General features: G+C 38.8%; 1 protein-coding gene across 7 annotated transcripts in view; it reads right to left on the reverse strand.

Annotated features, from left to right (window-relative positions):
* The window catches only part of CEMIP2 (cell migration inducing hyaluronidase 2), a 52666-nt gene that overhangs the window by 15508 nt on the left and 24365 nt on the right, over positions 1-12793 (reverse strand). For all 7 annotated transcript variants that reach the window (XM_048932509.1, XM_048932506.1, XM_048932512.1 and 4 more), the window contains 6 exons: positions 10638-10807; positions 9086-9274; positions 5000-5169; positions 2327-2536; positions 1726-1931; positions 1101-1170 (listed from right to left, as the gene is read on the reverse strand). In XM_048932509.1, coding sequence (XP_048788466.1) covers positions 1101-1170; positions 1726-1931; positions 2327-2536; positions 5000-5169; positions 9086-9274; positions 10638-10807 — 1015 coding nt within the window. The remainder of the gene's footprint in view (positions 1-1100; positions 1171-1725; positions 1932-2326; positions 2537-4999; positions 5170-9085; positions 9275-10637; positions 10808-12793) is intronic.

The following is a 12793-nucleotide window of genomic DNA, read 5'->3' on the forward strand; positions in this document are numbered from 1 at the left end:
CGCATATATCAGAATGGCAGAACTTAACCTATACAACACTCTCTGACAGTGCACGCTACTATACAGAAGGGATTCTCTACAGAGGCAGAAGATGATAGTGAAATAAGGACCTAATCGAGCAACCCATTTTCTATAACCTAGCCAGCAACACTAAAGCCAGGTAAAGCAACATTATGTAGATAGGCAAAATGGAAAGATACTGTGCTGCGCACTGTTTTTATTCAGTAAGGTAGTCAGGCCCTTCTTAGCCATAGGCAGTCAACAAGAAGACAGTTCTGCCCCCACAAAAAAGAAAAAATTAAAAGTTCACAAGGAGCAGCAGCAGAAGTTTTATGATTTTCTGTGTTACAGACATTACAACACACAAATATTTTCAGTCTTACCATATTGTTAACAATGCATTATGTACTTTCTGCCTAAGAATATGCTAGCACACCCACATTCTCCTTCCAGCATCAAAAAGTCTTTCCTTTCCTTATAGTCAATGACCCATTTAGAACAATCCACCTGGAACCACCTGAGTCTCAGCCTCTCATCTGCTTTATAAGCAGAACAGACCCCTGCCAATCCTCCACAGTCTGCACAAAATAGTTCAAAACTACTCTGCGAGCAGCTGAACTAAGGGCTGCAAAAAAAATCAAACGTTTACAGTTGGTAAAATCATTATCAGCAATTACTACTGAGAAGCTAGTGACAAAAGACAGACATGAAAGGTTTTCTGCACTTTCTTATTCAGTGAACTATTTTTCATTTCAATGACTGAAGCTATAAAGACAAAGTCCTTCAGAGCACTGAAACAGTAAACACGTGACAGGGCCTACAGGAGGTTCAGAAACAGGAAATACACTAAATCTTGGAAATAAAGGTATTTGTTTTAATGCATACATATTGAGACCACTGACAGATCTACTAATTAAAAAAGGAAGAGGTCTAATCCACACTAACAAAGCCTTGTAATTGACTGGTATTTGTAATGCCAGTATACTGCCAACCTTAAATATTCACAAGTAGAAAAGAAAAAATTTATGCATTTTTGCATTATGTCTTTTGTGAATGACTGGCACAAGTAGTTTGCATTGCGTTACATCCATGCGCCTTACCTGTGAACCTGCTGCTGCATTACTTATAAGGTGATTGTTGGGATGAGAAATCCAGAAGGTTGAAACTGCCCTGAAATATTCAGAAAAGAAGTTAAGATGGAAAAAGCTCTAGATCCTACAGAAATAACTCACTCTTGAAGCAACCATCAGAAAAGCTAAACTGATGTGTAAAGTAACTACTTCCCACACAAGCACACAGAACTTCAATGCAAAATATTTTACGATAGTTCAGACACTCAGTGCAACTATAAACAGTTTTAATAAGCTTCTACAATACACTAGTGTTATGAAGACAAGCTGTAGGTGGCAGGCTAATGGTACTGGTGCCTTAACACAGCAGCTTTAAAAAAAAAAAAAAAAAAAAATCAACTTATCAAGTATCACAAGACACAACAAATCTCATTATAAATCAACCCATGTTTTCTTTTCAATGAAACACCATATGTTTTTACTTTTTTGAACAATACTGCCATGTGAACTGCAGTTAAGGTGTCCACATTCACCACAGATCATACAAAAAAAAAAAAAAAACCCAACCATTCCATCTGTATTTTGTCAAGAGATCATCAGCAGTTTATTTGCTGCAGCTGGTTTGGTTTTAATTTTTTAACAATGGAATACTCACATGCAGTCTGTGGCTGGCACGGGAACGTAACTTCCATACACTTTATCCCTTATGCCAGTACACATGGTGCTGTTTCTATCCGTAGGAAGAATAGTGCCTGGTTTTGTGACTAGTCCAAGGTTGTGGAAGAGAGTATTCCTCTGCTCAATGCCATCCTCTATGAAGAAACAGTGACCTAGTGTGTCATAGCCAATGGTGTCCTTTATCTGCAGAAACACAAGTCCATTATGTCAGTAGTGATAGCATTTACTGAGATTTATTTGACAAGTGCCATTTAGTTTTGCTATCTTGGCACAGCTGCAGAGTGAAGTTTCAGTATCAGTGACTCAGATGATTCAAATATGGAGCTCTATTTCTCTATTACAAACACGCAATGCCTGGATAGCTTAGTTGCCTTCAAGAATCTAAAAAGCAGAATGACAAGATCTGTTAAAAATAAGTCACTGTTTGCACTTGTGTATTTATTCATTACAATTAAAAAAAAATTCAAAAAAAATCACTCCTGAGCATTTAAACATTAAGTTAAGGAACTGCTTTTTGCTCTACATGTTCTTCTTAAGATTCAGGTCAACACAGCCTATTTTATTCTCCTGGCACTTACCAGTAAGCCATTAGTTGCATGAATAGTCACACATCTGGAGAAACAGTGATGAATGGAAAGACCATCAAGGTAAGTCTTAGAACTATAACCTCCTTTTTCATCCACATCCCCACAAAGGTGAAAGTGAACAGGGTAACTTCCTATCTGCTGCTGGCCCATTTGCTTTAATTCCACATAGGAGAGATGAACAGATGTAAAATTCTTCAAAATCTAGAAAGATAATGAAAAGTCCAGAATGATTAACTACTTGCTTGTTAACCAATGGAAATTTAAGATAATACATCACCTATTCCAGATGCACAGTTTTTGCAAGCTAACACTAAGAGAACCAGGACAGCCATTACTGTCCTGCTCTATATCCTACTTTACAAAACAGTATCATTCATGAACTAGAGTGAAAACTAAATCTTCGCGTGACAAAAACAGAAAATTCCATCAGACTGTACATTGCCACTTTGCTTTTTTAGGCACATTAGATATTCTTTACTGACAACCATGTACCATTTGAGTAAACAGATGTCTTTGAAGTCACGTTAGGTCCTGACTGTACTGAAGCTGTATCTGTGCAGTCAATCCAGCACAGAGTTAAGTTTAATAAAATTACAAAATAGAGGGTCCAGGGAACCTAGCAGGAAGCCTGATCCAACTGACAGCACAATACCGGGCCAGCTTAAAGATGGTAGCTCATCACATCAGAATATCTACAAGGACAGAAACACTCAAGACAGCCTTGCTGCAGCTTGATCCTACTGTCTACCATCTTACCACTACGCACCTCCAGGACCTCTGGCACCTACTCTGAGCCCTGAGCCAGCCCCTGACATCTGCAGGCAGATTCACCCTCTTTGCCTTCCCTACCCTGATTAAGCCCTGTTTTCTCAGGTCCTCCTCAGGCATCATGTACTCCAGCACACTTCCAGTTATAACCTAAAACTGAATGCACTCTAGTGAAGAAATCAACATCTTTCGGATGTGGATGCAGCACAGATCATGGAACTTCACAGTAATCCTATGTAATATATGATAAAAGAAAATAAGAATAAGCAGAGAAGGCATTATAATGGGGCTGGAGCACTAAAAGGGGAAAGCAAGAGTATTTCCTTCTACCTATTCCAACCTGAAAAGAGAAACAGAGTACAAAAGTTGAACTACAAGGTACTGAAATACAGGAAGCTAAAGGGTGAGAGGGTTTTGTTGTTATTTTATTAATTTACCTATAGTGGATATTTGGATATTGTACAAAAATAATACTTTTCATAAGCATAGGTTACCCTCAAGGGAAATGAGCAATAAAGTGATGGACCATTTAGTGTGTTTGCTTACTTTTTGTAGCCTTTTCAGGAAGGACAAGGTTATTTTTCTTTTATTTGATTGCACAGCTTAAATTTGCCTGTCTAAAATACAGAGATGGACTATAACATGTCTTCCTGAGATCTGACTTCAGCACTTAAAGACAAGAATGTGGGGTAAAACTACAAGTGAGTGCCTCTCCCTGCTGTCCCCAGCCCATTTCACCCCTATGCAGAGCTAGCCTGGAACAGACTGAACCCCCAGGCCCTCAACATCTGCCAGTTGACCAGGGTCTCACCACTAGAGCTCATAAGGTTAATGTAAGCTGAAAACGCTTCCAGTGCTGAAACGCAGGCTTAGCAGCAGACACTCAGTTTCTCTAAGTAAACTCCTGGGAACAGTTTAACTTTGGTGACTCAAAATATTTGTTTTCTGCTCTGCCTGCAAGGCATCTGAGGGGCCTTGCTGCCCAGCACCCCTGTGGAAATCAAGATCACATTTAATGAGACTCACAGCTTGTCATTTATCTTCTTTCCTTACATTATCTGAAACATAAAAGATTGGCTTAAGCTCATCTATTTCCCTTGCACACAAAAGCTACCACACAGTAGGGAAAGGGCGCATTTTCTTTCCCACTATTATGTACACCGCTATAAAACTAAAATCTGCATCCAAATCCATTGAAAAGGGAGATTTAAACTGTGACCAACACATAATGAGCACAAATACATTTGCATTTAAAACTTCTCCAGCAGCAAAGAGCTGACACACTGCTGCTCTATCCTTTCATTTAAGTGAATACGAGTTTCATTATTAGTTTCTACAGCACTACTTTTATTCAGCTTTCTTTATGCTTATGGTAATATAAGAAATCAGCAGCAGTTTGCTTTACATAACCTTGGCACATTCAGATAAAATAAATAAGTCAAATTAAAAAATCCACCATAGTCCAACTCAGTCTCTTTCCTCACCATGCCTCTCTACCGCATGATTTTGCGGATGATGTGGATCTCCAGAATTGAGTCACTGCTCATCACTTTGGGAGAGAAAAAGGCAGGGAAAGGAGAAAAGACAGAAAATGGAGATCAAGTTTGAAAATGTTTTAAGTTGAACAGGCAGATACGCAACTTGTAAGGCTTAACCACCACCACATGATGTTGCAAGATATGGTGCATGCTTCTGCCACATTAAAATTTATATAATGTGCTACAGTGCCATAGAGTTAAATTAATTTTGAGAAAGAGAGAATAAAGACCTTCCTATGAAAAGCAGTTGTATGAATTTATGTTTTTTAAGTTTTCAAATGCCTCCAAGATTAGTATTGACTTTTTTGTTCTCAGTGTATTTTTGAGATGACAGAAAGCTACTTAATGTTTTTCAAACCTTGATATGTCCACCAAACGTATCATAGCTGAAAAACTGACACTCCTTTTCACGATAGCAGGTATTTTCTGTCTCTCCCTTGATTAAGATGTTCCTTGTGAGAACTCCAACTTCTGCCCTCATGTCCACTCCATCAATAACTTCTCCCACATGGGGATATTGAGGTTTTTCTGTCCAAAAACAGTTTTGAGAGGGGAAAAAAAAAAAAAAAGAAGAAAAAAAGACTGTCATTATCATAAACAGTAAACAACAAGGGCTGCTCTGAAAGTAATACTTCCTATTTTATAATGTTGGCCCATCACATCAAAAGGCAAATGATGGTGGTATGGTAGTAGAGGTTGAACCTTCCCACCAATATTCCATTACATGTCGTTGCCGTCTGGCAGATGGCAGCAGAGGAACAGTCAGACAAACTGGCATCTGACATGCAAATGCAAACAAAGCAAGATTGTGTCACTGAATACCTCAGTGCATAAAAGATGGCACCCACTTACATTCATTGATGCTTACTGAATGTTTATGGAGACCAAACAGTGGATGTGAACTTAACGAGGTGGCGGGTGGCGTGCTTCAGCAACAGCAATATGAAAGACAAGTCATGCTCCAGACAGCCATGCAAACTGTCACACCACTAAACAAAGAGTGCCTCCATCAGATCATGACCAGGAAACTGCATAGTAAGCTGAATACCAGCTTCAGTGCGTTGGAAATGATGGCAGCAACACTGAAATATCACAAAGTTTATGCCAGGATGAACCAACAAACTCTCACTCAAGAACAGAAAGAATACTGCATATGAGTTTGTCAGGACTTGCTGAACCAATATAAGGCTGAAGGTGACAGTTTCCTGGACTGAAGTATTACCAGCAGCAAGACGTGGTTTCACCAGTATGAGTCAGCCAAAAAGGCAGTCCATGGAGTGGTAACATGAATCCACCAATTAAATAGAAGTTCAAGACGCAGCTCTCAGCAGGCAAAGTGCACTGCCTTTAGGGATAGGAAAAGGATCATCCTTCAGGAATTTCTGTAACCCAGTTAAACCATAAACTACACTGTAGTGCTGTCTAAGCTGAAGGCTCAAACTTCCTGAGTCAGCTCAGAGAAGACATCTTACAACACGATAAGGCCAGGCCTCATACCCGTCTGAAGCATGGAGCGCCTCACCAATTTCACTTGGACTTTCAGACCACACCCACCACACAGTCTGGATTTGGTACCTTTTGACTTATGTCTGTTTGGGCCAATGAAAGATTCTGAGCAACGATGCTCTTGTTGCAGCAGTTGTAGGTCACCTCTGCTGGTGCAGATTTTTGTAAGTGCAGAAAGAATGCTTTTTTTCCACTGCTGAAGAAAATGCATGACTAATGGTGGTGACTATGTTGAAAAATGGTGTTTTGTAGCTGAGAATTTGCTCTATCAAACAGTGTTATTGTGCTGTGTGTAGCTGCTGCATTTTCCATGGAAATAAATAGGAGGCATTACTTTCAGAGCAACCTACATAACTTGAAAGTAAACTAATAGTAGCACCAAAAAAGTCATATATTGCCATAATTTAAACACTGTGTTCTATTATCTTTTCTTATGCTAACGTGCACAAAAAAAGCATGTAATTTGGCAGATGATAAACACTAACCTAGCAAAGAACAAGCAAATTCACCTCTCTTGACTGAGCTCAACAAAGTGATATTTGAACATCTTTCAGGGCACAGAATCAAAGATGCTCTTGCATGTTTCATTATCAAACAAGGTGCCATCTACATATTTTCAGTATAGTAAAACTACTAACCCTAAAACAAAACAAGCATTTTATTTGTAGGTGTATGTTAATTTCAGTCCAATAGTTTGTGAATGGACAAAATGGATGAAAATTTAAAAAAAAAAAATCCTAAAAAAATTAAGAAAATTCATTAGAAAAGCTTTAATAAAAAAAAAACACAGATGCAGATTTGCTTTAGAAGAAAAAAACATTCGCTGCCCAATCCACTCAAAACAAAAACTAGAGACCTGTAAACAAGGACAAAACTTTTTAGGAAACTCTGTATAGCTAATCTGAGGATACAAACTAAAATTAGGTAAAAATAACCACAGATGCTCTATTTTTTAAATATTTTTCCAAAGAAAGTATCAGTCTGCTATTATCCTATACAAACCAAGAAAATTATCTGGAAATTTAAAGAAGATAATTATTTCAAGTTTTTCACTCCCCCTTCTCAAAACTTACAGAAGGATATCAGCTAAACTGGCAGATACCACGTGAAGAATACCAATACTGTTGTACTTACCCTGCTGTTTAGAAAAAAAAGACAGAGGTCTGCAAATGGGACTGTACTTATCTATTTGAAGGCCTGTCCGTTCTTTTTTCCCTGTATTTAACTGTAACATGTATACTGAGCGCAATCAAGCATCCTATTAAGCAGTGCTTTGTTTTCTATTCCAAAAAAAGGAAAACATAAGAGATTTCAAAAGATGGTGTGTTCTTTAGTAAGTAAAATTTATCAGTTCACCAAAAATTCATGTTCCTCAAAAAAAAAAAAAAAAAAAAAAAAGAAAGATCAGTATCCCTTAATATGAGATATTAGTCGAAAAAGATCAGCAAGGTGGCCAGTTCTCTCTTAAAGTTCTCTCAACAGCTAATACAGCATTTATTTTCATTAAGAAAAAATGCAATCACCCTGTAGCCAAACTGCAAATTTTGTACATTTTTTTGATCCTCTTTTTTTTTTTAAAATGAAGATTCTTTAAAGGTAGCTAGTTTTTCACAGTGCATGATTTCCAAGACAAAAGAGTTTGGGCATACTCCTACACAGTGGTGACAGAAAACTTTTTTAAACTTCATAGTAGCTTGCACCTTGAACTATCTTGTACTTTAAAGTACTGCTTAATGCATATCAAGTGGGAAACATCAGAACAAAAGCAATTAAGTATCATGCACAATGGGCACTAAGCCAGCTTTGTAGCTTCCCGCACGCTGGTAATCTCTGATGTACAGCAAGGAAAAGGCTGAGATATCTGAGTTCACCTTATCTGGATTTCACAAAGCAGGAAAACATCTTAGCCTCACCAGCAAATGTTGTGGAAGCTAACAATGCTGCAAAGTCAACAGAAAAACTAGCAATCCCAAAGACAGAGGAAGAGGAAAGTTTGAGGGAGTACACAGAAAACTTCTGAGAGCTGAGAAAGAAGAGATAAGAGGAAGTCACGCAGTACAGAGGTTGAATGTGACACATCTCTAAGAGCTACTACCAAAATTGGTTGATGAGTTGCAAACCAACCTCAGAGCCCACCAGAAGAGAAGGAGGGAAAAAAGCTCCAGATTGAGGCTGATGGACTGCCAGGGAAGGAGGGTGTTGGCACACAGAGGGGTTACAGGGTGACAGAAGGAAAACACAGATGTCTGCAACGTGAAAGAGCCAACCCCATGGGAGGCTCTTGTGAAGTCAGACTGAGTCAGATAATAAAACAGGAAATGGTCAACAACATGCAAGACCATTTTGTGCGCATCACACCCAAAGGAAAAACAGATTGCAACTAGTTAGGGATATCCTGTGTGAGTAGAGACTTGGAAGAGCCACTTGTTTCATAACCATTTTACTGGTGTACGGGTAAAAGAGATGGTGAAGGGGAAAAGAGATTTGAAGACAGCTGTTTTCTTCTTTTCAAACAGAAGAAGAAAAAAAAACGTATACAATGATAAAACTTTAGAAGAGAAGAACAGTAGAGGTGACAAACGTAGTGATGACCACAGCAGCCATTCAAGTCTGTATTAAGAGAATCAGTGAAAAGACAGAAAGAAGCGAAAGGACAGTAGACAAGCATAAACCAATCCCCAATAAAGAATTCACTGAGACTGTGAAAAAAGGGGAGAGAAAAGTTAGTGCAGTAAGCTTTACAGGTCAGATGCAGATCTGACATTATACAGAGAATTTTGTAGGAAAGGCAAGTATATCCTCCTGTACATGGCAACAAAGCAATACTGAGACTGATGAAAAGACTGTTGTTACTGCTTGGGCTGAAAGGAACTATTTGGGCTGCACTGCTACTAACAACTTTTTCACACATCTGTTCAGATAGCGACCACTGCCATACCTTTGACTTTGACCTGGTGCTTGGTACACTCCGGGCAGGGAAGGAGTGTAAACTCCTCTGTCTGATACATTGAATAGTCTGTACTTGCAACCACAATTCGGTCTCCAGGCTGCCAACTGCTAACATCATCCAGAAGATTCAATATCACTCCACCAACAGGTTCTACCTGGAAGCCTGAAATTGGGACACCTAGTTTAAAAAGGAAAAAAACAAAAGCAAGAGTTAACACAATGCAAGTATATGGGATTTTACAAGCTCAATACCACCCACTACGTGCAATTATGCTGTGAAACATGCCAATGTGAAATACCATTGCAGCCTGCTTTTTTGGTGGATTTTAAATAAAACAAAGGGCAGAGATGGAAACAACCAGGAAAACCAGTAAAAAACTATGAAATAGTAGTAAAATACCACACCATAATATATTGAATACCAACAGCATGTAGGCCCTGCTTGCTCTGCTTCCTTCAAGTGGTGTTCTTCTGCCATTTAACACTGTAGATGTTGTCAAGGACTTAGCAAACCAGACTAGGGGAATTTTGTGTTCTAAACACAACTAATAAAACAGTTTTGCAAGCTATACTGTACATGTATGCTATTTGCCTACCTTTAAATTCAGCAGACCTCCTTTTATTTAACATTCTCCTATTTTATTTAATGCATAGGAAGAATGGAATCACAATTTGGCTTACTTATTGAACTCAACATTGGGCTCAACACTACAGCACCAGCAAGTCAAAGATGTACTTCTGTGGATTATTATTTTTAAATATCAGTCAATATAATTCCATAAGGCTGTAATGAAAAGTAGAAGGATAGTATCAAAAAGATCAACTACTAAAAAAAAAAAAAAAAAAAAAGAAAAAATAGGTTTCCTAAGAAAAAAATATATATATATTTTTAAATTCTTCTAAACAAATGGGATATTGCTAATAATTCAACAAACAGGGAGAGATGACTGCCCATAAAAGTAAAATGCAGAACAAAGATCCCTGAAACACACACACCAAAAAAAAAAAAAAAAAAGATAAAAGCATACAACATGATGGTTCTTCCAGAGTTTATACAAAAAAAAAAAAAAGTTGTCTAATTGATGAGAGAACCAAAGTCTGGCGAAATAACAACACAGAATTGTAACAGAGATAAAATGTTTTGGCTCCTACCCAATTTTCTCATAACCAACATCAGTGAAGCTTAAATAAAAATATATGACCAAAAAGAAAAAAAAAAAAAGACTGAAGAAAAAAAATCTGCTTCAGCACATTTTAAGAACTTTTATCTGTAACTAATCTGTTAGAAATGAAGATAATTAACTCACTGTCATGACACTTGCATTCTGCACGTAATGATCAAAATTGTGACTAAGATGCTGTCCTCATACTTCACCCAATAATCTGGGCACATAAGCAGCAAAAAGCAAAACTTACAGCAAAAATCAAAATTTAAATCAAAAATTTAAATTGTAACCAGTAGCTCTAGCAAAAACCAAACAAAAAAGCACCATATGCAGTATTTACTTTTTCCCTACCCACAGGTGTAAATGTTCTCCTACCATCATTCCATTCACTGTAAGCTCTCACAACAAACTTCTGACCATCCACTGTGAAAAATTCTTTCTGAGCAAGAGCTTTCCCACCGGTGCTGTGATTTTCATAGTCTCGCACTGATTCATTACAGGAAGAATTCCCACCACCTATAACACCAACTAAAGCCCAGGCTTGCCTGCAAAAAAAATAAAAGCATGTGTTTAAATATAATTGCCCTTAATTCTTCACCAACAGGCACAAGATGAGACAAGGTGCGAAGAAGTTACTTACAGTCCTTTGACCTGCATTCCCGATTTCATTTTAAACCACAGTTTCAAAATGAAGAACTAAGACCTCATTGGAAAGGTGCACAGCCCTACATAACTGGATGTCCTATAAGCAAACTGGCAAATATCATAGTTCTTAACTGAGAGAGCTTTCAGACACATTTTTTAGTACAACATGCAACATACAAAAGAGAACCATAAGACCGGAGCGCCAGAAGTGATATGGGTTCCTGCTCACAAGCAGGCTTAAGGAAGCATGGGAAGATGTTGAGCCAGTGCTGACTCTCCTGCCACAGCATATTCCCATCACAGGGCTGCAGTCAGCTAGCAGTGTCTATGCAGAGGAAACAAGAAGCCCCTGGGGACCAAGATTGCATCAAGACAGACATGGCCAGCAGCTGCTGGTGATCAGTACCCCTGGCATGCAATACATCTTGAAATATCCCAGACACTTGGACTCAAAAAAAAAAAAAAGTTACTGTATTCTATTGCACAACCTTTGCAAAAGGGATCATCAGTGTTTCTGAAGGCTGAGGACAAGTTTTTTTTTTCTTCCCCCTCAAGAGTCTTTCCCCCAGCTGAACACTTGGCTGAGCACCTGTGGGGAGCAGGGAACTGTCCCAGATCTCTCTTCACTTTCTACAGCTCTGCTCAGAGAGTCCAAGTTTATGAAAATGGAAAACCACACATCACAGAAAGCTGCCATCAAGTTCAAATAACAAGAGTATTTGTTGTCCTTGACTGCTCTGTAATGCTGTAATTACGTGCAGAGGAAGTAATCATCTATTAAAAAGTTGAACAAAATTGCATCATTAACATTGAATCATTGACACAAAGTGAAAACAGCAACAGCTAGTTGGACTGCAGCCCAGCACCAATGATCGATTCAGAGGCAGATATTAAAACCTTCAATTCAGTTGCCTTCTATTTCAGTCCTTTTGTGTTCTTACTAATCATTATCTTTACAAGGCCAAATCAAAGTGCTCAGCATTAACGTCTTCACGGAAATAGTATGTACTGGGCCACCTTTTAAATAGCACCAACAAAAATCTGAGTGTTTCATATATCAACATTTAAAATAAATACAAAGGTATTTTAAAGCACACTATTTTGCATGGGGAGGCAGAAGTGGAGAACAATGGAATGGATCACTCACCTCCAAACACAGCATCTATGGTTCTGTGAAGCTCAAAACCCTTTCACGAGCTTTACAAGTTTAACTAATTGTCCCCGTTTTCCCTCAGCAAGCACTCAGGCGAGCATCTCACCGATCTCCCACAACACATGGGACATGCTCATGTGCACTCAGAGTCTCTATCAACAAGTGAAAATAGTCAGGAAACAGTCCTGAAGGAAATAATTATTTAAAAAAAAAAAAAAAAAAGCGCAGCTTCCTTCTTCACACTGCAGGTTAAACAGTTCTCTCACTTCACACCAGCACTGAGGCCACCAGCAGGGGTGAACACTAGAACTATCAGTTCCAGGTGAGGCAGAGACTGGCTGCCCAGTACCTGACCAACTGCCTGCTCATGCTTCCAGAAAATGGGGGCACCTAGGGGATGCTGAGGCATTGGTCCCTCTGGTGAAACTGCCTCAAAGGCACTGCAGGCCATCTCCCCACTGCAGGGCCCCCATGACTACATGCTTACACAGTGGTTGGCATAAACATGCCCCTAGAGGAAGCAAGGTCAGAACATGCCATCCTGACTGACGCCCCAGCCCAGCTTTGCCAAAGCAACTCAAATCCAGATGTTAGGGGATAGCAAGAACAGTAGAGAAAATCTAAGGTATTGATTTCCTGCACATACTAAGAAATAAAACCAGCTTATACAAAGCCATTTTAACAAAAACTGAAGGACTGGCTGGCAGTAGATTTGATGTACCATCCACATGTA

Source organism: Lagopus muta, chromosome Z (assembly GCF_023343835.1).
Source record: "Lagopus muta isolate bLagMut1 chromosome Z, bLagMut1 primary, whole genome shotgun sequence".
NCBI lineage: Eukaryota > Metazoa > Chordata > Aves > Galliformes > Phasianidae > Lagopus > Lagopus muta.